We start from the raw sequence: 22,854 nt of genomic DNA, 5'->3' as shown, positions 1-22,854 counted from the left end.
CTAAAGAGAACACTCCTCACACTTGAGAGATTCATCTCTTCCCCACCCCCCACAGCTCCCCTTCACAAAAATTTTAAGGTGGGGAGGTGAACAGTCTCTCCCTAAGAGATCAAGGGACCAAAGTCGCAGGGGACTCACTTCCCACAAAGCTTCAAGAAACCCAAACTCATCTCCTCCAGAGATATCAGACACACTTTCTTCAAAACTTCCTCTCCAAAGTCTCAGGGGACCAAACCTCCCCTACCCCAGAGGTCAGAGGACTCCTTCCTCAACTGATCCCCTCACCCCAAGCCACAAGGGACCCAACTTACTCCATCCCTTTAGCAGCAGGGGAAACACTCCCCTCCCTAGTTCATCAGAAGATACATGCCTAACATGATCCCCCACACAAGGCCTCATGAACCCTCTTCCACACAGACATGAAATGTGTTCTAATCTCAACCCCTCCCTCCTCTTGCCCAACTGAATCTCAAAGGACCCAACATTTTTACCCCAAGCCACAGGTCCCTGCTCCCCCCACTCTGTTCACAGGAAATTCACTATCATCTGACACCCCCCACCCTCCATGCACAACAGAACTCACCCCCACACCCACAAGCCACAGGGGATTGTCTCACTTAACCTTCCCATCCCAGACTAGAGAGGAACTAAATCCATACCTGACCCCAGACCTACCCCTGTCATACCCCCACCTTCGTCAATTGAGAAAGACATTTTCCCTCTTCCCCAGAAACTGGCCAGCTGAAGTACAAACCCGCCTAAACCCCGTGGGTACGTATTTGGCAATGCTAGCTCAGATGAGAGCTAGTGCAAGTATGTCTACTCAAGTTGAGAATCATACCCCTATAGACTTAGCCACAGACTCTGGTCTAAAGAGCTTCCAGTCTAAAGACAAGCAAAAAAAAAAAAAAGAAAGAAAGAAAGAGGCAGAGACAGTGGGAGGAGGATCTAGTTAATAACCTACATTTTTATATCCATTATCATTCTATTTAAATAAAAATATGTCAACCATTCCTGCAGCCTTTACCTTATAAGCTGTTTGATGTGTTCTAGGCATCACAGAAGAAATAGTTCCTGAGGAGGGAATTGAACAGGGAAATAGAAGTGGCCTTACTGATCATTTGGGGAAGGGGATTCCAGGAGGAGGGGGTGGGGTGGGGTGGGGTGGGGTGGAAAAAGGAGTGAAGATAGCTGTGGGAGAAAAGTAGACAAAAAGTCCATCAAGGTTACGTAGTTGGCCAAGTAGAGGGAACAGGAAGCACTGCTGCAAGAAATAAGTGGATATGTTGGGAGAGCCAGAACCTTTATGCCCATGTTTAGTTAATTCATAGGCAGCAGGTTAGTTGGAGGGAAGGCACAGGGCGTTACAGCACAGGCAGCCAGGTCAGCCTGAAGTTCACATGTAGAGTTACATTTTCAGAAGTGTCTGCGTGCCCTGAGGACCAGATTTTTTTTTTAATTAATTGGAGTAAATACCTTAAAAAAAAATCTGGCTCTTAGACACTTAAATCCCCCTGAAAGTCTATGAGACTTAAGAACTTCTGAAAATTTACCCATAGTGCACATGATCAAGGCTTAAAACACATATTAACAGAATTACACCCATATTACCATATGCATAAGCTCATCTGTATAGTCACTCCCATGATGATAATTCAATATCTAGTCTTTCGCTGCATGCACAGAGTGGTTTTATATGTTGTTTTTAATTTACTTTGTTAACAGTGTCCCTTCATGACATGTTTATCTTTTCCCTAACAAGACTGATTGTTAATTACAGTATCTTACTATTATCCACTTCATGCAATCAGTTTATTGGAAAATAATAAAAAAGATTGAATACACCAAATGTTCTAGGTTAAATAATTTAATCACTTTGGATAATGGCTTAATTAACTAGAAAAACAACACTGGAGAAATGTGTGCCACATTTTGATTGTCTGTCATGTGTCCAGATTTGTAATGACTTGAGATAAGTGTCCTGCTTCCCGAGAGCTAATAATGGAGAATTACTTTTCTTCTAATTCAACTTCTCTGAAGAAGATAGTCATGCCAGATTCTCACACTTCTGTCTCAGCCCCCTGGCATGAGAAAGACTGAGCTCCCCTAGATCTAAAAGACTTTTTGTTCCTAATGGTAGTGGATAGGAATCTGAGCCTCTCTGTCTACCACTGATGGTCACATTCCGTCCTGGAACCTTAACCCTTGGAAGCTTCCATACAATTCCTGATATGAATGGGAAACCAAAGCTTCCCAAAGAAAAATAAACCAAGCACAAAAAATAAATGAACTGACAATTGTAAAACATGAACAACAAAGCGCACAACCCCGCCTTCAACGGCTCCCTCCACATCATGTGGGTTGGCGAGTGAGAATCCTGCAGAATGAATCTTCAGAGGAGGAGGATCACCAGAGAAGTAATGTTCCCTTTCTGAAGATACACCCAAGAATGAATTTGGACTGGGTATTCCTTAGTGGTTTACCTGTGGGGTTGGCCAGAGACAATGTACACCACCTCAGCTACGCGCCAAACTTTTCCATTCACACCTCTGAATTTTGAGTTCCTCCAGTGGGCTCTCCTTTGTGGGGGGTGGGGGTAGGTGATCTATGCACAGAGGGCCTTTCAATGATTGAGAAGCTGGGAGATGACTTGGCCTTAAATTAGGAATTCAGGGTCTGGGATTAGAAGATCTTCACTTTCCTGTGAGCAATTTGCTGATATAATGTATAATCAGATGACCAAAAGCTTCCCCACATCATCTCCAGTGCCACAAGTATGAAATATACAGGATACTAAACATCAGGAGTGAAATCCTGGCCCCCAGTGAAGTCAATAGGAGTTCTGCTATTGACGCCACAACTGTGTGTGTGTGTGTGTGTGTGTGTGTGTGTGTGTGTGTGTGTGTGTGTGTGTGTGTATTTCATGTTTGCTTCGCTTACAAAAACTCCTTCATAGACTGCTAGGACACTGAAACATGACCACAAAGGGGAGGCAGTGCAGCTGTTGAAGGTGAAGAATATGTTATCAGCAAAAGAACTGCATCAGAATCTGCTTCTGAAAATAGGACTTTGTTCTATGATCACTGGTCTTCCAGTCTGAATGGCTTCATTATGCAAACTGCAGTGGAACACATTCTGAGGGTCTTCTCTCTCTGATCCTTCAGCTAGATGGGAACATCAAAGCTGGTCAGCAGGTTTCCTCAGTCCCACCAGTCCTGCTGACAAACTGGGCTGGCCAAATGAGCACAGGGCAATAGGACTGCTAATAGAAGGGTCACCAAAGCTCTTGCTTGTGTTGCTTGTATTTAAGGCTAGCTCACTGTGTGTTTGTGTATAACACTGAGCATCCAAGAAGCTTGGCATAGGAAGAGAATGACTAGTTATTTTTCTGATTCAACTTTTGTATATAATGCTATAGGTGTGAATGGCATTTATGCAGTGTGGAGGCACAGACCCTATGGAGAGCTTGACATGGTCAAAGTGTGGCAGCTAGCAGGGGAAGGAAGGCATGCATAGATACGACATAGTGCTGCCAAGATGCCACTGTGAAAACCACGTTAGTAGTACCAAAGGTTGTTTTCTCTCTTTTTTCTTTTTCAATTAATTTTTATGAGTAAATGTATCCGGAATAAAATAATATTTAAACTTTGTTTATAACTGAAAATCAGTGTGCTGGAAAGTAACATGTCAAAGAAAGAAATGACAATTTTACTGTTAAACAGAATTCTATCAGTTTAACAAAAACTATAACAGTACCTCTTCTAAATCTAATTAAGAGGCCTGCTCTCCTTGAACATAATGAGTAACATTCTATTTTAAGGACTCAGTGGAAAGTTCTAAAGAGACCTTGAGAGTTTGCTAGCAGAAAACATTAATCATACAATCGAAGGAAGACCTAATAAAAGGCATTCTGTATGGAAGGTACAAGCACATGTGAAATTAAATCTCAAGCCTTCATTTTGCGATAAGACAATTTGTATTCTAAAAATAACATGCACGTCACTAGCTAGCATCATTTATACCATAGACATGTTAGGAAAGGACGATCTCATATCCAAGACCATTGAAATTAATACATAGACTCAGCATTTAAGGTAAAGAATGAGTTGTGGCTGTCTGTGTAGAACTTACTAAACGCTTCTAAAATATCCTGTTCTAACATATTCAGGGGGTTGTTTAAGACCTGCAAGAGAGTCTTCAGAGATGGGTTCTACTCTGATTGTCTGAAAGTTCGGGTCTGGGACACAGATGGGAACTTTTATCTTACTCCTCTGTCATCCATTACTCTTGGTTTCATGTCTATGCTGCCCTTTATGCCTGAAGCATACATACTGTCCCCATCCAACAAACTCCCCAGTCTTTCTTACTCTTCTAAATCTTTCCTTAAAATCCACTTTTTCACGTCATTGTTCTTGCATTCTACTCATTATCAGACTCTCACCCAGGAGCGGTGCCAGGGTTTTTGGTGCCCTAGGCGCAGGGCCAGCTCTAGCCATTTCACCACCCCAAGCACGGTGGCACACCGTGGGGGGCGCTCTGCCGGTCGCCGGTCCCGCGGCTCCGGTGGACATCCAGCAGGCATTCCTGAGGAGAGTCCGCTGGTCCCGTGGCTCCTGTGGACCTGCCGCAGGCATGCCTGCGGATGCTCCACCGGAGCCGCAGGACCAGTGGACCCTCCGCAGGCATGCCTGCGGGAGGTCCACCGGAGCAGCCTGCCACCCTCCCAAATCCTGGCGCCCTAGGCGACCACCTAGGTTGCCTAAATGGAAGCGCCGGCCCTGCTCTCACCCTCCTTCTGCTGAGCTGCTGTCCTGGGTCTTATGGTTTCTTTGTCCTATTTAAACTTTTTTTTTTTCAGGAGATGGAATGCCACCTATCTAGATTTGCAAAATATCTTGTAAATTAAATGTTACATAAATGTTTTTAATAAATAATAATGTTGGATTTTACACAGAGAATGATCATAGCCTAATCTGTTGCTTATCCATCTTTGTGCCAGAGTGAGAGAACTAGGGGCAGTTTAAGCCTTTTGGGGTTTCTTCTTAGAGAAATAAAGTCCACTAGTACTTTAAATCACCAGCGTATTTCCACCTTCCAAATTTTCTTTGTCCGCTCATTGCCAAAAACAGACCCCCTCCTTTGTGAAAGGAAAAATATTCTCTACTGTCAAACCCTATCTTCTCTAATACGGGTGTGCCTTCTAATTTGACACCCAGCATCAGATGAGGGAGGAGAACAGCCATAACTGCCAACCAAAATATAATTTCCTAGGCTACTGCATCTAAGAAATGGAAAGAGACTATTATACGAGCCACAAACCTTCCTCTTCCTTCTACAAGCGGATTTACCACTGCCTGGGCAGAAGGATGGTAACAATATATAAAAAGGTTATAAAAATAGTTCTGAAATTAGTTGGTTACCAGTCCAGTTCTTAGTGAACACATCCACACCAGAAAAACCACCACAACAACCACATTTGTCGCTCCTTGTTGGCCATCTTAGTAGAAAGGCACTGCACTGCCATACATATGTTGGAAAAACTGGAGGATATATTCTGAGAAGAAAAATAAAATGACTGAGGGACTGGAAGGATTGATTCATAAGAGATTAAGGGCCTGATCCAGAGTCCATGGACATCAATGGAAGCATCCCCTATAAGGACCATGAAAGAATGAGGACGTTCCTTGGTAGCATCTTGTGCTGACTGTATACAAATGTTAACAAAAATGGAAGGTAAAGATTAAATGTGGCCATGAGTGCCAGGTTAAGTGACAGCTTCTTTTATAAATGAGATGCTGTCTAGCATTTTGATTATTAAAAACAAAAGAAGAGAAAACAACTACTTTGTTCACGAGACTAAACAATTACAGTCCTAAGATTTACATATACTAGAAGGCAGCATACACAGAAGTTAGCACAGAGGACTAGGAGTCAGGACACTAGAATTTCATGCCCATTTTGCCCCTCACTTGCTAGGTAACCTTGGGAAAGTCATTATTTAGTTTCTGTTTGTCCCAGTTTATCCATCTATAACATGGAAGTGTTGTGAAACTTAATTAATGTTTGTAAACTGTTTGGAGAGTCTCCATTGAAAGATAAGCACAAAACTTTATTATACTTTCAGCACCTTGGGAGCATCCATATTTTTTCATAAATGCACTAACAATAAATTCGGAATTACAATCGCTAATCTTTTGTAACACTTAGCAAGTTCAAAATGCATATTTTAGTTCATAGAATACCTATGTACATAAGAATGCAAATCAAACTTTATGTATTGATTGTTTTACTTTGCTAACAAAAATGTGAGATGAAGAACATTTTCCCTGCATTCAGCTATAAATTTCTGCAGGAGCAGAGCTCCTATTACCTTTTTCAAGTTATGTTATAGTGATTAGATGTGTACAAAAACACAGAAAGAATCAAGTATGGAAGAAAGATGGTCTTGTAGTTAAGGCACTGGACTGGGCCTGAGAAGATCAGTGTTTAATTCCTTGCTCTGTCAGACTTCCTGTGTGACCTTGGGCAAATCATCTAATCTCTCTCAGTTCCTCATCCATAAAACGGAACATAGGAATTGCCACACTGGATCAGCCTCATGATTCAGCTGGTTCAGTATCTGGTCTCCAACTGGTACCAGATGTTTCAAAAGAAGGTGAAATTAACCCCACAGTAAACAGCTGTGGGATAGTTTACCAATATTAACTTCCTATTCTACTCCGTAATAGTTAAAAACTGGTTTAAACCCTGAAGCATGAGGTTTTGTTTCCCTTCCAAAACTGTTTTTTTTTTTTAGCATTCACAGTTATAAAAACTGGATATTCTTGTAATCCATATAAACATTCAGCCATCTCTGAATCTTGCTCATTTCTTGGCCTCAATGACATCGGGTGACAATGAGTTCCAAGGTCTAAATGTTGAATGGAAAAATATTAAATGGGGATAACAATACTTCTTTTCTCCTTCCTTTGCTCGTCTTCTCTATTTTAATTGCAAACTTTTCAAGGTAGGAACTAGCTTTTACCACATGTATATACAGTGTGTAGCACAAAGTCTTGATCAAGGTGATACAAATATATAAAAGTTTTGATACTTCTAATTGTAAGGGCAAAGAGCCAAGATCCTCCATCAGGCTACGGAGAAACTAACTGTAATGCTCTGGTCTCTGTTACATCAGTGACTCAACAAAATAATGATTAATATACTGGAATGAGTGCTACAACTGAACAGTAGAAGCTGAAGAACAGAAAATGCTTCTTTCATATGTAGTCCTATTGTTGCAGCACTATTTCAACAAGGTTTGTCATCAGAAAATATCAGCCAGCCAAGCAGGAAGCAACTCAGAGCCTGTCATATTTGTCTAAAAATGGAAAACAATTAAAATCATAATAATTTCGCATTACTAGAAATATTGGGGCCTTCCTAAACGTGGCACTGCACTAGGGTATAGTGTCCCTTTGACCTTGTCTCCTCAAACCCATCAATACTAGTTGTTTTCAGTCTGTGGTCCGCAAACCCATTGGAGTCTGCAAACTATGTCTAAGAGGTCTGCAAAAGGTTATCATTACATACAACGGTGGTTTTCAACCTGTGGGCCGCGGACGCCTGGAGGGTCTACAGACTATGTCTAAGATTTCCAAAGGGGTCTGCACTTCCATTCCAAATGTTTAGGGGTCTGTAAATGAAAAAAAGTTTAAAAAGCACTGCTCTACACAGTTAAATGTACATGTGTAGTCACTAAAGCTGCCAGGTGAGCTCTATGGAAAATGTTACATCTAATGTGAAATTTTGCAGTGCCTAGCCCGGCCCACGTTTACTAATACATCGATTTGGTGAAATAAAGTTTAAAAACAAATCACAGATGAAAAATAATCTAAATAGTCTTTCATTCTTGCCAGGTTAGAGATGGGTTTGTACTAAACCCCATGATCTAAATATCCTTGAATTATGCTTGTGGATATTGCACTCTATATGATTTTATGAAAATATGCTAATGTAACTGGAATATGCTTCATGCAAAAGGTTTCTTGTAAGGTATCATTACAAAGCTTATAATCTACTGAGTGGGATCATTCTATTTGTATAAATGTACCACTCTTGTATTGAAACCTAGAAATATGAAATATAACTCTGAGGGCCTATTGTAATTATGCAAAGTGTGGGCCATTAATGGTGGTTTGGAATCTTGATGACTCCCATTAACCAGGACAATTGACTGCAGATGGCTCTGTTTTACCTGTAAGTCTTCCTGTATCCATGTGTGCTGGCGAGGGGTAATGAAGTCTTACAGTGACATGTGATCATGTCACCTGAACTGAAATCCATCTTTAACCTGGTGCTTTTCCATTGAGAAGGGGGGTGGGAGTAGGAACCGAGTGGGACAAAGGATTCCCACCTTATGCAAACGATACATAAATGGATGGAACAAAACAAAGGTGGGAGCCATCATGAAGAATCCCCTAGCCACCACCTGAGCTGGAACAAGAGCTGTACCAGGGGAAAGAATTGTGCCCAGGTCTGGAAGGTGTCCAGTCTGAGGAAAACACTTACTGAAGCATCTCTAAGGGTGAGATTATCTGTATTCAGTTTGATTAGACATAGATTTGTATGTTTTATTTTGTTTTGCTTGGTGACTTACTTTGTTCTGATTGTTACCACTTGGAACCACTTAAATCCTACTTTCTGTATTTAATAAAATCACTTTTTACTTATTAATTAACTCAGAGTATGTGTTAATACCTGGGTGAGCAAAGAGCTGTGCATATCTCTCTGTCAGTGTTATAGAGGGCGAAGAATTCATGAGTTTACCCAGTATAAGCTTTGTGCAGGGTAAAACGGATTTATTTGGGTTTAGACTCCATTGGGAGTTGACCATCTGAATGTTAAAGACAAGAACACTTCTGTAAGCTGCTTTCAGGTAAGCCTACAGCTGTTAGGGGATGTGATTCAGACCTGGGTCTGTGTTGGAGCAGACGGGCGTGTCTGGCTCAGCAAGACAGGGTCCTGAACTGGCAGGAAAAGCAGGGGCAAAGGTAGTCTTGGCACACCAGGTGTCAGCTCCCAAAGGGGGTTCTGTGATCCAACCCATCACAATCCTAAAATGCAGATATCCATCTAAACTTTGTTCTTGGGCCTGAGTCAAAGGCTGACCTGTAAAAAGAGAAGGTAGATGTGCTCTTCCAAGCTCTACTCATTGCAGATGCCAAAAGGAGAGGCTGCACTCTGCAGATTGCGCATATGTTCAAAGTTTGATCAGACATGGTCTCTAAGCCTCTTGGGTTTAGTTTCACCTTAGTGGGAGTCAAATGCACCCAGAGGCTTTGTCAGCCTCCTTGGGCTTGGTTCTCTCTCAGGGTACTTCTACACTGCACAGACGTTTTAGTCTGACACCCCCACCCCCGACAATCCATATAAAAAAAACAACCTGTGACCCAGCTTTAAGTTCAGGTTATCTTACCCCGCTGGGGATGCAGGTTAGATTTCAGTCTAGAACCTGCCCCTCTGCAGTGAGAATGTGGCTAAAATTACTCAAGTCCTCCAGTATCTTTCCCAGATTGGACAACTGACAACTAACTGGAAAAGAACTATAGAATATGCCCGTAAACACAAATTGGCAAACACAGTGGGGACACTCATGTCTGGGCTAAACTTATCTGGTTGCTCAGACCCAGGGACAAGTCAAGAGTTATTTAGCTGTGCAATGTAGACATAGCCTGAATGGAGTGTGAAATGTCCCCTTAGGCTCCTGGGTTTGGGCTCCTTTATGATTGGGGAAAATAATTAGTATGGGTACTCTACCTCTTGTTGCCTGGCAACAAAATGAGCTATTACTTGCAGTGAAATAGTTAAAGTTGACACTTAGAATATCATCACTGGCATCTGATGAGTGCTACAACTGAACAGTAGAAGCTGAAGAACAGTAGAAGCTGAAGAACAGAAAATGTCACGTGCTTCCATTCTCATTTTGAGATGAATGGGGCAATACACACTTCTGAGCTATCTTTTCAGGCACTCTGCAAATTCAGGCAGACATTGCTGCTTCACATATACTTGGTTTGTGTTTTCAAGGGTTTGTTTTTCTGTTTTGTTTTGTTTTTTGCAACAGTAACAGCTAGAGGTTTATTTTTCTAAAATGGAAGCTGAGATTCTGTAGAACAAGAAGGTTTCCAGGAGATGTGCCGGTATGCCATACCACTGTATACCAGACCAAATCAAGTCCTGTATGCACTACTGGCAAGAAAGTCTTTGCACACAATGATATAAATAGATCTTATTGAGAAGCTGCAGCTTTCATTTACTTGAATAGCTTTTAGTTGTGAGTTCCATCCTGGGAGTTTAATAAATAACCTCTGCCACTTGCATAATAAAGTTCCATGACTAAGCGAGGGCAGCTTCTATTGAAAGCTGCATGGAAAAGGCACAGCTACTTAAACGATTGCTATTACTAATGCAGGGCATTTTCTAGATCGTATATAGTAATCTCTCTATAAATATACAGAATACCAAACCATGATAATTTGTGTAAAAAAATGGTATCTATTTCTATTTCTGACATTGCATTATTATACTTAATTCTGAGACTCAACATCAGTTTTTTCATATTTGGATTTCATTTGCATGGTTTCAAGGTGTCAAGTATACAACCAAGGCATCTACGATTTATCTTCCTAAGCGTTCTTCTGAATTGTCTGAAGTTGGTTCATTATCTTCAGGTGACAAGAATGTCTTCAGCCTCTCCCACAACTTTCTAAAAACAAAACAAGAAAAAAAACAAAACACACAATCAGTACACTAAGTGAGGAGAAAGCACAGGGTAACAATGTCACAGAATAGCAACCCCTCTGTGAACTCTTCCACTGTCAGCAATAGAAAAGGAAAAAAAGGTTACTTACCTGTACAGTAACTGGAGTTCTTTGAGATGTGTGGTCCCTAGCTGTATTCCATTTAAGGTGTGCATGTGCTCCATATACTGAGAAGGAAGATCTTTGCTAGCAGTGTCCATTGATCTGTGCTTGCACCCCTCTATTCCTCATGGTTTGAACTGAGCACAAAAGTGGCAGTGTGGTCTCTCCAGTTACTTTTCTACTATGAATGGCTGTAGGATAAGGCTCCGCAGGAGAGGAGCAGGAGAATGGGTGGTGGAATACAAATAGGGACCACACATGTTGAAGAATTCCATTTACTGTAGAGATAAGGAGAGGTCATTTACCTTGTGTAGTAACTGGAGTTCGTTGAGATGTGTGGTCCCTATGAGTGCTCCACTTCAGGACATGCTTGCCCCCATGCACACTTGATCAGAGATTTTCATCAGTAGTGTCTATGAATCTGTGCCTATGCCCTGCATATCCTTGTGCTGCTGTGCAAGGATATGACAGGGGAAGTGTACCTGCTGCCGCTCCAGTTCCTTCTCAACGATTAAGTCGAGAGAAAGACTTTGAGGCAGAAGGGAAAGAAGGTGGGGAGTGGAGCACTCATAGGGGCAAAGCTTCTTGAAGAACTCCAGTTACTGTACAAGATATGTAACCTCTCCTCCTCCTTCGAGTTATTGTCCCTGTACGTGCCTCACTTGATTCCCACGCAGTACCTCAATACTGAGGAGGGTACTGAGGAGGTAGATTTCCTACAGACTGTAGAACAGCATCACCGAAAGTTGTGTTGGCTCTGAAAACAAGCATGAGAGAGTAGAGCTGGAAAAAGATGTGCACTGAAGATCAGGTAGCAAATGCCTGAGATGGATGCTTTTTAGTAGGGCCACAAAGGTTGACTGGACCCTGGTAGAACAAGAAATCACCCTGCAAGGGGGATGCACCCTCAAGACATTGTAACAGGTAACAAAACCCACTTAGACAGTCTTTGAGTGGAGATCAGACCAGATTTTTTCTGTGATGAAGATGAAAAGTCTAGGACAAGCCCTAAAGTGCTTAGTCCTGTCAAAGTAAAAAGCAAGCGCTCTTCTGACACCTAGTGTATGAAGGGTTGCTTCTTCTCTCACAGAGAGAGGCTTGGGATAAAACACGATGAATGTCCTGGTGAATGGGGAATTCTGAAGAAATTTTAGGTATGAAATGAAGATACGGACGTAATATCAGCTTGTCACAATAGAATGCCATGCATGGTGGGTCAGCCATAAGGGCTCCCAGCTCCCCAGCCCTCCTGGCTGAGGTAATGGCTGTTAGGAATGAGATCTTGAGGGACAAACAAAGATGGGAACAACTGCCCAGAGGCTCAAACAGTGGTCTACTCATCTTATTAAGAATAAAATTGAGGCCCCGTGGTGGAGTAGGTTCTTTGACAGGAGAAAAAAGGTTGAACAGGCCATTAGCAAATCTCATGGTAGTCAGGTGAGCAAAGACTGAAAAACGTTCAATGAGGAGATGAAAAGCTGTAAAAGCAGCCCGTGAACTTGGATTCAGCTCAGTGACAATCTTGTGGTTTTTAAATTCAGTAGGTAATTCAGAACATGTGATAGACAAGACTCAAGAAGAGGTGCAGACTGATGGCTGCACCAAACTTGAAAATGTTTCCACTTCTGTAGGCAGGTTTTCCTCATAGTAGATTTCCTGCTATAGAGCAGTACTGTTTATATCTCTGCTGAGCAAGCCTGTTCTGTGCCAGTGAGCCATCTAGTAGCCAGGCCTTGAGGGAAAGAACTGAGAGGCTGGGTTGGTGATGAATCTCAACTCCTGGGTAACAAGATCCAATGAAGGTGGAGAGGTGGCTGCAGAGCCAGGCAAATCAGCTCTGGGAACCATACCTGTCCTGGTACAACAGTGCTATGAGGATGGTTGCTAATTTCTCCTGTTTCAGCTTGTTCAGGACCTTGCTTAGAGATGGCTTTGGAGATAAGCATATAGCAATATATGAGGCCTAGAAGTGACTAGGGCATCTCCCACTGAGTTGCAGCCATGCCTCCCCCCAACAGAATCATCTGCACTTTGCATAGGATGGTGTTGGAAGAGATCTGTCTCCACGTGACCCCAGGTAAGACATATCCTTCAGAATACTGCATTGTTCAGCTCCTGCTCATGGCTTAGGCAGAAATGCCTGCTCAGGGATTCCACTATTGTTGTCTGCAATCTTGGTAGATAAACCAGAGATCAGGATGCGGTGAGATACGCACAAGTTCCATAGTCTTATGGACTCTGTGCATAAAGACTGGGGTCTTGCTCCTCCTCATTGATTGATATAATATATTGCTGCTCTGTTGTCCAGCATTATTCTGATTGGGTGGCTCCTGATATGGGAAGTGATGGCAGTGAAACTGACTACTCTGAGCTCTAATACATTGATGTGAGGGTTGCCTCCTGCGGAGCCTATTTGCTGTGAGCTGTGAAGTCCTGAAAGAGTGCACCCCAGCCTAGTAGAGAGAAGTCTGTGGTGATCTTTACGGGGGGGGAAGCTGTGAGAACGGAACTCCCACATATACCTTTTGAGGATCTTTCCATCAATTGAGGGAGTTGAGGACCTGCTGAGATATGGACACCTGCTTAAATACATAGTTACAGGTATAAACAGTTCTCAGCCAGGCTTGAAGACACAAAGAGTGTAGTTGCTCAGGATGTTACAAATGTATAAGCTGCCATATGGTCACGGGCCCAGGAGTTGCAGCCGACCTCTTTTTGTAGTTTTTGGGTTCTGGTGTATTGTAGAGATGAGGCTGAACACAATGTTAAACCTGTGGGTGGGCAAGTATGCTCTGTGGTAATGGAGTCCAGAATAGCCCAGATGAAGTCTATTCCTTATGTGGGTATGAACGCAGACTTCGGTGTGCTGAGGTAGAGGCACAAGGGACAGGGCCTTGCTGGTTGCTGCCTGCACCTCAAGAAATGAGCAACCCTTCAGAAGCCAGTCGTCCAAGAGGGAAAAACAATGATTCCCATCTGACAGAGATGGACTGTGCCTGCTGATAGGACTTTGGTAAAGTCCCTTGTGGCTCTTGAGAGGCTGAAGAATGGGATGTGATATTAGTAGTAGTCCCTGCCAGCCAGGAAACATAGGAAATGTGTGTGAGGGGGGTGCGTAGATATGTGTAAATAACTGTCCTGAAGATCAGGGGAGTTAAACCAATCTCCGGGGATCCAGAGAAGGAATTATCACTGGTAGGGTCACTATCCTGAAACACTGAAAGCAGACAAAGATGTTCTAAGTCCCTAGATCTAGAATCAGTCTCCAAGAGATGTTTAGCTTGGGCACCAGGAAGTATTGGAAATAGAACCCTTTCTCAATGAAATCCAGAGGAAGAGGTTTGATTCCAAGTCCTTGCATACAATTGAAATCAAACTAACAAGCCTGTAGCTTTGTGGATTACTTTTTTCCCCTTTCTTAAAAACAGGAACTATAGCAATTCTCCAGTCATAGGGTATAGCCCCAAGTTTAGATTAATTAACAATCCTTGCTATTGGTCTTGCAAGTTCAAGTGCCAGTTCCTTTAATATTCTTGGATGGAGATTATCTGGTCCTCTTGATTTAATCCCATTAAACTGTTTGAGTTTGACTTCCACCTAAGATGTGGTAATTTCTACTTCCATATCCTCATTCCCATTAGCCACACTGCCACTACCCCTAAGATCTTAATTAGCCTTATTAAAAACTGAAGCAAAGTATTAGTTTAGGTATTGGGCCATCCTAGATTATCTTTAATTTCCACCCCATCCTCAATGTTTAGCAGTTCCACTTCTTCTTTCCTTGTTTTCTTTAGGCTATATAATCTTTTACTATTGGTTTTAATTTCCTTTGCAAGGTCCATCTCTGGCTTTTGGCTGTTCTCACTTTATCCCTACACTTTCTGACCTCCAAGAGGTAGCTTTCCTTGCTGATCCATCCCATCCTCCATTCTGTGTAGGCTTTATACTTTCTCTTAATCACCTATTTGAGATGCTTGCTCATCCAAGTTGGTCTGCAACCTTTTCCTGTGAATTTTCCCCCCTTGCTTGGGATGCAGGCTTCAGATCTTTTCTGCAACTTTGACTTAAAGTAATTCCAAGCATCCTCCACATTCAGATCCTTTAGTTTTTCAGTCCAGTCCACTTCCCTAAATAATTCCCTTAATTTTTTTAAGTCTGCACTTTTGAAATCAAGGACCTTCATTGCAGATCTATTTTTGTTTATTCCACAATTTAGTTTAAACTAAATTAGCTCATGATCCCTAGAACCAAGGTTATCCCCATAGCCATATTTTCTATGAGGTCCTCACTACTCACCTATATCAAATCTAAAATGGCATCACCTCTTTTTGGTGTAGCAACTATTTGGGGAAGAAATCAGTCAGCTATCACATCCAGAAAAATCTGGACCCTTCCATGTTGTTGTCATCCCGACAATATCTGGTTTCACATTCTGTACCAGTGGTTCTAGTTCCTCCACTTTGTTACCCAGTCTCCTTAGCTGCTTCTGCTTGGCTTCGCCCACATTCCTCACCCAATTGGGTACAGTCATTCTACTGCCGGTATCGCCTACCTGACTGTTAGTGCCAATACCAGTGAGTTATCTTTTTTCTTAATATCCGTTCCCCTTCCACTGCTGTTCCTTTCTCCATTGCTGTATCTTTTCTTACCTGATTTTCCTCCCACTCAATCTCACTATTAGGTACGGAGATTATATGTGCATCACTCAGCTGTCTTCCCCGAGTTCCTTGTTAAACCTCTTTTAATCAGTTGTGCCAACCTTCATCCCAGAAGTCTATTTCCCTCACTGCTTAGGTGGAGTCCATCTTATGAGACCACTCCTCTGTCCATGAATGTCTCCCAGTGGTCAAACATCCCAAAAGCCCTCTTTATAACATCACTGCCTGAGCCATCTGTTGATCATCATAATCTTGTCTCACCTTTGTTCTCCTCCTCTAGGGACAGGGAGAAGAATCCCATTGAAGATCTATTTCCTTAACCATCTTCACCAGCCTGGCATAGTCTTCCCCAGCCTGGCAAGAATCTAGCTGTATCCTTTGTTCATCCAGCTGTATCATTTGTGAAGGACAATCAGTGGATTCTTTCCTACTGCCTCTGACTCAGACATACATCCCATATCTTAGCTCCTGGCAGCCAGTATACCCTTCTGTTCTCCAGATCCAAATAGTGCCAGCACTGGTGGCCAGTGAGAGCTCAGTAACTACATTGGTACCGGAAGCCAAGACTTCAGTGGAAGATAAATTGGTTATGGAGGATAGGTTAGTACTGGCTGAAAATCCCTCTCAGCACCACTCAACGGAGCTACTTCAAAAGGTCTGAGTGGATCCAGAAACCACATCGGTACCAGAGGCTGAATCATCATTGCAGAGTGTGGTATGACCAGAGGGTGAATCGAATCTGGAAGGGAAGTCAATACCAGCAGGAAATGTGTCTTGGTATCCCTCAGCAAAGGTGAATAAGGTTCATTTAGGACTGAAGGTCCTAATGGGAAAGGAGCCTGGATGATACCAGGGAGTCTGGATAGGAACTGGTCTCAAGTTGCAGTGGGGGAGGTTTAGGTTGGATATTAGGAAAAACTTTTTCATTAGGAGGGTGATGAAGCACTGAAATGGGTTACCTAGGGAGATGGTGGAATCTCATTCCTTAGAGGTTTTTATGGTCAGACTTGACAAAGCCCTGGCTGGGATGATTTAGTTGGGGATTGGGCTTGCTTTGAACAGGGGATTGGACTAGATGACCTCCTGAGGTCCCTCCCAGCCCTGATATTCTATGATTCTATGATCCTCAGAAGTCAGAACACTGTGGGTACTGAAGTCTGTCCTGATGTGAGGTCCATGTGCTCAACCCTACAGTCTACAGAAGATAGTACTGAAAACAATTTTGCCTTTGTTTTAGAAAATCCTTGTGCTCTGAAGGCACTGAGTCCAGTGCTGATTCCGATGCTGTTTCAGAAGGACTGCTCTGCTGAAGGATGTGTCTGCTATAGAAGTTTGTATCATGACACAATGTTTTACAAAACTGTGCATGGAGCCTCATGCTGCAGATCCCCAGAAGAGGGACATCTCAAATTAAGCTACAGATGCAGCCTGGTTTCTAGTCAAGAGGAGCCTCAAACCTTGTGGGAGAAAGGTCACTATTAGCTCACAACAAAGCAAGATGCAGCCCAAACTCCATTTGAAAAGTCTTTGTGTGGAGATTATTTTCCCTCTCATACACTCAGCAAAGGAGACAAAGTGTTCAGGAGATTTCCTGAAGGGTTTTGTCCTTTGCAGGTAGAATGCCAGGGCTCAACGGTGTAGTTTCCTGCCTTCTCTGGTAGCATGTGGCTTTGAGTAGAAAATTGGTGAGTGTATGACCAGGTTTAAAGAAATTCTGAGATTATTTTTGAATGAATTTTGGGTGCAACCTCATGGAAATTTTATCCTTGGGGAATTCCACATTTAGGTCCCCTATAAGGGCCCCCAGCTCACTTACTATTCTGGCTGAGGTGACTGCAACCAGAAAGGCAATCTTCATAGATAGGTGAGCAAAGGCATACGATGCTAAGGGTCTGAATGGAGAGTTCATTAATGCCAGTAGGTCAAGGTTGAGGTCCCGTACTGGGGTAAACATTAGTAGTTGAGGAAAGAGTCTGATAAGTCCCATCAGAAATTAGTAGTAGGATGGACAAAGACCATATGGCTGTCCACTGGAGAGATACACAGACACAAGCTCTGTGAAACTACACAGAGAGACTCCCCCTCTCTGTTCCCAATCCTGAAAACAAAAAGTACTTTCCTATTCCCCCAGAGGGAATGCAAAATTAGGCTAGCAATCCAACACACAGATCTCCCCGATTTCTTCCTCCCACCAATTCCCTGGTGAGTACAGACTCAATTTCCCTGAAGTAAAGAAAACTTCAACAGGTCTTAAAAGAAAGCTTTATATAAAAAGAAAGAAAAATACATACAAATGTGCTCTCTGTATTAAGATGATACAACACAGGGTTAATTGCTTAAAAGAATATTGAATAAACAGCCTTATTCAAAAAGAAGACAAATCAAAGCACTCCAGCACTTATATTCATGCAAATACCAAAGAAAAGAAACCATAGAACTTACTATCTGATCTCTTTGTCCTTACACTTAGAAACAGAAAATTAGAAAGTAGAACTACTTCTCCAAAGCTCAGAGAAAGCAGGCAGGCAGACAAAGACTCAGATACAAACTCCCTCCACCCAGAGTTGAAAAAATCCGGTTTCCTGATTGGTCCTCTGGTCAGGTGCTTCAGGTGGAAGAGACATTAACCCTTAGCTATCTGTTTATGAGAAAATTAGAAAGTAGAACTACTTCTCCAAAGCTCAGAGAAAGCAGGCAGGCAGGCAAAGACTCAGATACAAACTCCCTCCACCCAGAGTTGAAAAAATCCGGTTTCCTGATTGGTCCTCTGGTCAGGTGCTTCAGGTGGAAGAGACATTAACCCTTAGCTATCTGTTTATGACAGATACCCATTCCAAATGGCTGGAAGCTTTTTCCATGAAAACCGCCACAGCTGCACAGACAGTATAAAACTTCAACATTTGTTTGCAAGAACTGGACCACCAGAACAAGTTGTGAGTGACAAGGGTCCTCTGTTTAGTTCAGAAGAAGGTCCGCAGTTCATAAAGAAAAATGTTATTAGATTATTACCTCTGCACCTTACCATCCAACTATAAATGGCTTTGTTGAAAGGTTTATATACATTTTTAAGCAAGCCCTGCAATCCATGGCAGATGAGAAGGGGTCACTACAGCGAGAGCTGGAACATTTTTTGCTAGCATATCAAGATGCAACATATGCCAATGTTGTTTATGGGCCAAAATCTCAGGTCACACTTGGGCTTATTAAAGTCAGATATAAGCCAGAAATAATCAAATAAGTCAAGTGATGGTGAGAGGGACTAGTGCACCTCATCAGCTACAAGTGGGTCAAACGGTACTGGTTCATGATTATTGGGGACCCAGTACATGTCTTTCATCAGCTGTTAGTGCACAAGTGAATCCTTTGTCCTACACAGTACAAGTGGCACCAAATATGATTTGGCACTGGCATACTGACCAGTTGTGAGATTCGTGGGTGACCCCATATCTGACAAAGAAAGCAAAATTCAGGGAGCTGCTGAATTTGTGTCCCAGCTTGATGCAACAACCAATAACATGATACCAGAAAGCAGCTGTGCTGAACAATCAATATCATCTGAGGGAACATATGAGTCAGACATTGCTGCAGACACCCCACTTCCTCAGGGGAGTGTTCAAAATGTTGGCAAACATTCTCCAGAAAGAAAACACACACCACTTGAAAGATCTGATTTGTAATTGGACCTCAGGTTGTTTTGCCACAAGTACTTCTGACAGCATTGTGCCCGTTATATTGTGGGGAGAAGACAGATGTGATATATTTGAATGTATCAAGCAGATGTTGAATCTGTTTATGTGAATTTTGCAGTTATAGTTTATTAAGCAGTTGCTTATGTTGACTCTGTTGGTAGATAGTGGTTACTATGTTTTTCTTCTCTCTCTCTCTGCAATACAAAAGTCAGCCAGCCATCATGGCTTCAGCCATGTGTATGTTTCTGTGTTTCTAATCAGGTATTCATGCTACATCCACCATACACAATACTGTTAGATGGAGGGATGCTGGGTTGTGATATTTGCTTCTGTCTGAATCAGCCAGTCTGGGAAAAAACAAATATGGATGCACAAGGACATCTTGAGAATGCTTGGACACCAGAACTATCTGGGCCACTGGGGAGCAATCAGGATCACCGACTCTCCATCTTGTTTGATCTTCTTCAGAACTTGAGGTAAGAGAAGGATCGGAGGAAACATGTACATCCTCTGTCCTGACCATCAAACTAGACATGTGTCCCTCTGGAGTTGTGGCCTGGAGCAGTACGTTGGTCATTTCTTGTTCTGTTGAGATGCAAAGAGATCCCAAGATGGGAGTGCCCACAGCAGAAAGATGCTCCTCACCACTAAGTCAGATAAATCCCACTCCTGGTCATTGGAGAACCATCTGCTAAGGATCTCTGCTATAATGTGTTGTGCACCCACGGAAGGTGCGCTGCTGAACAAGCGATCTGGTAGCAAATGCACCAGTTTGAGACTGCACAGAAGCAGTACAAGAGGGATGGACCTTGTTCTCCCTTGTTTCTCGCCGTGGTCTTCGGTACTGATGACTTCTCACTCTGTGTTGGTACGGACAGCGTAGAAGATGCCTAATGCCTTTTTTCCTTTGCCAGTTAGAGCTGTTTTCAGGGTGCTGTTGCCCTTTGGTGCCAGGAAACCAGTACCATGTTCCTGGTGAGCTCCTGACACTCTCATACTGCGGTGCAGCGTCTCACCTGACTTAGTGGATGTCAGAGACGAGGATCCCTTCTTGGATGTGGGCATGCACAGGCTGCAGGAGGAGCTGAAAAGGGAAGCAGAGAGTAGCTCACCTGCAGCAGCCAGTGAAGGTGAGCAGACCTGCACTCTGGAGCCCTGCAAAAGGAGAATTGTGGGAGGCCCAGCTGCCAGGGCCCATGAATATCGATGGTCTACACATCTTTCCCTGCTAAGAGAAAAGGACTCTGACGTTTGCAAGGTCAGATTCTTCTTCTTTGGCTTATTTTCTTTACCTGTCTTTGCTGTTTTCTCTTGCATGGGGAGACTGTTAGAAAGTGATCCAGGGAGGCAGTTGCATAGCACTCCAGGGTGCAGGACTCAGCTGCCTGCCTCTGGGCCCTGAATCAGAACCTCATGGAGAGGGTGGGACCAGGTTCCCCTACCCATACACCCTGTTTCTGATAGGGCTGGAGGAAGACCCCCATATCCCACAGAGTCCTGACTCAGGGACTTTGGCCAGGTGAAGCCTGACGCCCCGAGCTGGGCTGCAGAACTATACTTCAGGGGACTCTTCACATACCCCAGAAGGGGTGGATGCAACTTATAGACAGCTCAGAGGGCTAGTCACAGAACAGTGCCTGTCACCCTTCTCTGACCACTATGTGGCGCCCTGTGGGTTTTAATCGTTAAGGCAATAGAGCAGGGATGGGCAAACTACGGCCTGTGGGCTGGATCCGGCCCCTCAGAGCTTTGGATCCGGCCCACGGCACCGCTGGCACCACGTCCCTGCGGCCCCTGGATGGGGGGGCAGATGGCTCCGTGTGTTGCCTCCAGGCACTGCCCCCCGCAGCTCCCATTGGTCGGGAACAGGGAACCACAGCCAATGGGAGCTTCGGGGAAGGTACCAAGAGGCGCAGCAAAGGCAGCACATGCAGAGCCTTCCACCCCCAGGGGCCACAGTGCTTCTGGGAGAAGCGCAGGGACAAGGACAGGGCAGGCATTCAGGGAGCCAGCCCTGGCCCCGGTGCACGCCACTGTCACCCCAGAGCCACATTAGGTAAGCGGTGCTGGACCGGAGCCCAAACCCCTTCAGTACTCCACCCCCCAACTCTCTGCCCTGAGCCCCCTGCCTGCACCTCGCACCCGTCCTGCACCCCAACTCCCTTGCCCTGAGCCCCCCCATGCACCCTGCACCCCTCCTGCACCCCAACCCCCTGCCCCGAGCTCCCTGCTGCACCCTGCACCCCTATGCACCCCAACCCCCTGCCCTGAGCCCCCTGTTGCACCCCTCCTGCACCCCAGCCTCCTGCCCTTAGCCCCCTGCTGCACCCCACACCCCTCCTCTGCCCCAATTCCTTGCCCTGAGTTGCTTCCTGAATACCACACCCCCTCCCACACTCCACACTCCCTCACACTCCCTGAGCCCCCACCATACCCCGCACCACTCCTGCACCCCAACTCCATGCCCTGAGTCCCCTTGTATACTCCACACCCCTATGTACCCCAACCTCCTGTCCTGAGCCCTCTGCCGTACTCTACACCCCTCCTCTGCCCCATTCCCTTGCCCTGAGCCCCTTCCTGCATACTGCACCTCCTCTCACACCCCGCAGTCCATCCCGCACCCCAACTCCCTACCCCGGCCCTGTCATGGCACAATTCCCCACTCTGAACCTTAGCGTCCAAAAGATGGGGTACCAGCATGAATTCCTCTTAAGCTCAATTACCAGCTTAGAACCTGTAGCGCTGCCACCAGCCAGGAATTCCAGTGCCTGGTACACTCTGGTCCCCACAAAACCTTGCCCAGGGACCCCCAAGACCCAGACCCTCTGGATCTTAACACAAGGAAAGTAAACCCTTTCCCTCACCGTTGCCTCTCCCAGGCTTCCCCTCCCTGGGTTACCCTGGAAGATCACTCTGTGATTCAAACTCCTTGAAACTTTAAACAGAGAGGACAATTCACCTTCCTCCCTCCTTCTCTTTCCCCCTCCCAGACTCTTCCTGAGAGAAAGTAATCCTAACACAGAGAGAAATCAGCCTCTTTCTCCCCACCAATTCCCTGGTGAATCCAGACCCAGTCCTCTGGGGTCTCACCAGAATAAAAAAACAATTAGGTTCTTAAACAAGAAAAGCTTTTAATTAAAGAAAGAAAAAACAGTAAAAATTATCTTTGTAAATTTAAAAAAAAATGGAATAGGTACAGGGTCTTTCAGCTATAGACACTGGGAACACCCTCCCAGCCTAAGTATACTAAGTACAAATTAAAATCTTTTCAGCCAAATACACATTTGAACTTCTTCCAACCAAATACACATTTGCAAATAAAGAAAACAACCATAAGCCTAACTCGCTTTATCTACCTAGTACTCACTAGTCTGAACTTATAAGAGCCTGTATTGGAGAGATTGGAGAGAAACCTGGTTGCACGTCTGATCCCTCTGAGCCCCCAGAGTGAACAACAACCAAAATCTAACAGTACACACAAAAACTTCCCTCCCTCAAGATTTGAAAGTATCCTGTCCTCTGATTGGTCCTCTGGTCAGGTGACAGCCAGGCTCACTGTTCTTGTTAACCCTTTCCAGGCAAAGAGATATGAAGCATTTCTGT

General features: G+C 44.0%; 1 protein-coding gene across 1 annotated transcript in view; it reads right to left on the bottom strand.

Annotated features, from left to right (window-relative positions):
- Window positions 1-9,967: 9,967 nt before the first annotated feature.
- Window positions 9,968-22,854, bottom strand: part of C4H6orf118 (chromosome 4 C6orf118 homolog) — a 57,723-nt gene continuing 44,836 nt past the window's right edge. The window contains 1 exon segment of the mRNA XM_050949110.1: window positions 9,968-10,747. Coding sequence (XP_050805067.1) covers window positions 10,660-10,747 — 88 coding nt within the window. The 3' untranslated portion in view covers window positions 9,968-10,659.

The sequence above is a fragment of the Gopherus flavomarginatus genome, chromosome 4 (assembly GCF_025201925.1).
Source record: "Gopherus flavomarginatus isolate rGopFla2 chromosome 4, rGopFla2.mat.asm, whole genome shotgun sequence".
Classification (NCBI taxonomy): Eukaryota; Metazoa; Chordata; order Testudines; family Testudinidae; genus Gopherus; species Gopherus flavomarginatus.
The sequence above is the reverse complement of the archived record's forward strand: the minus strand, read 5'-3'. Positions and strand labels throughout refer to the sequence as shown.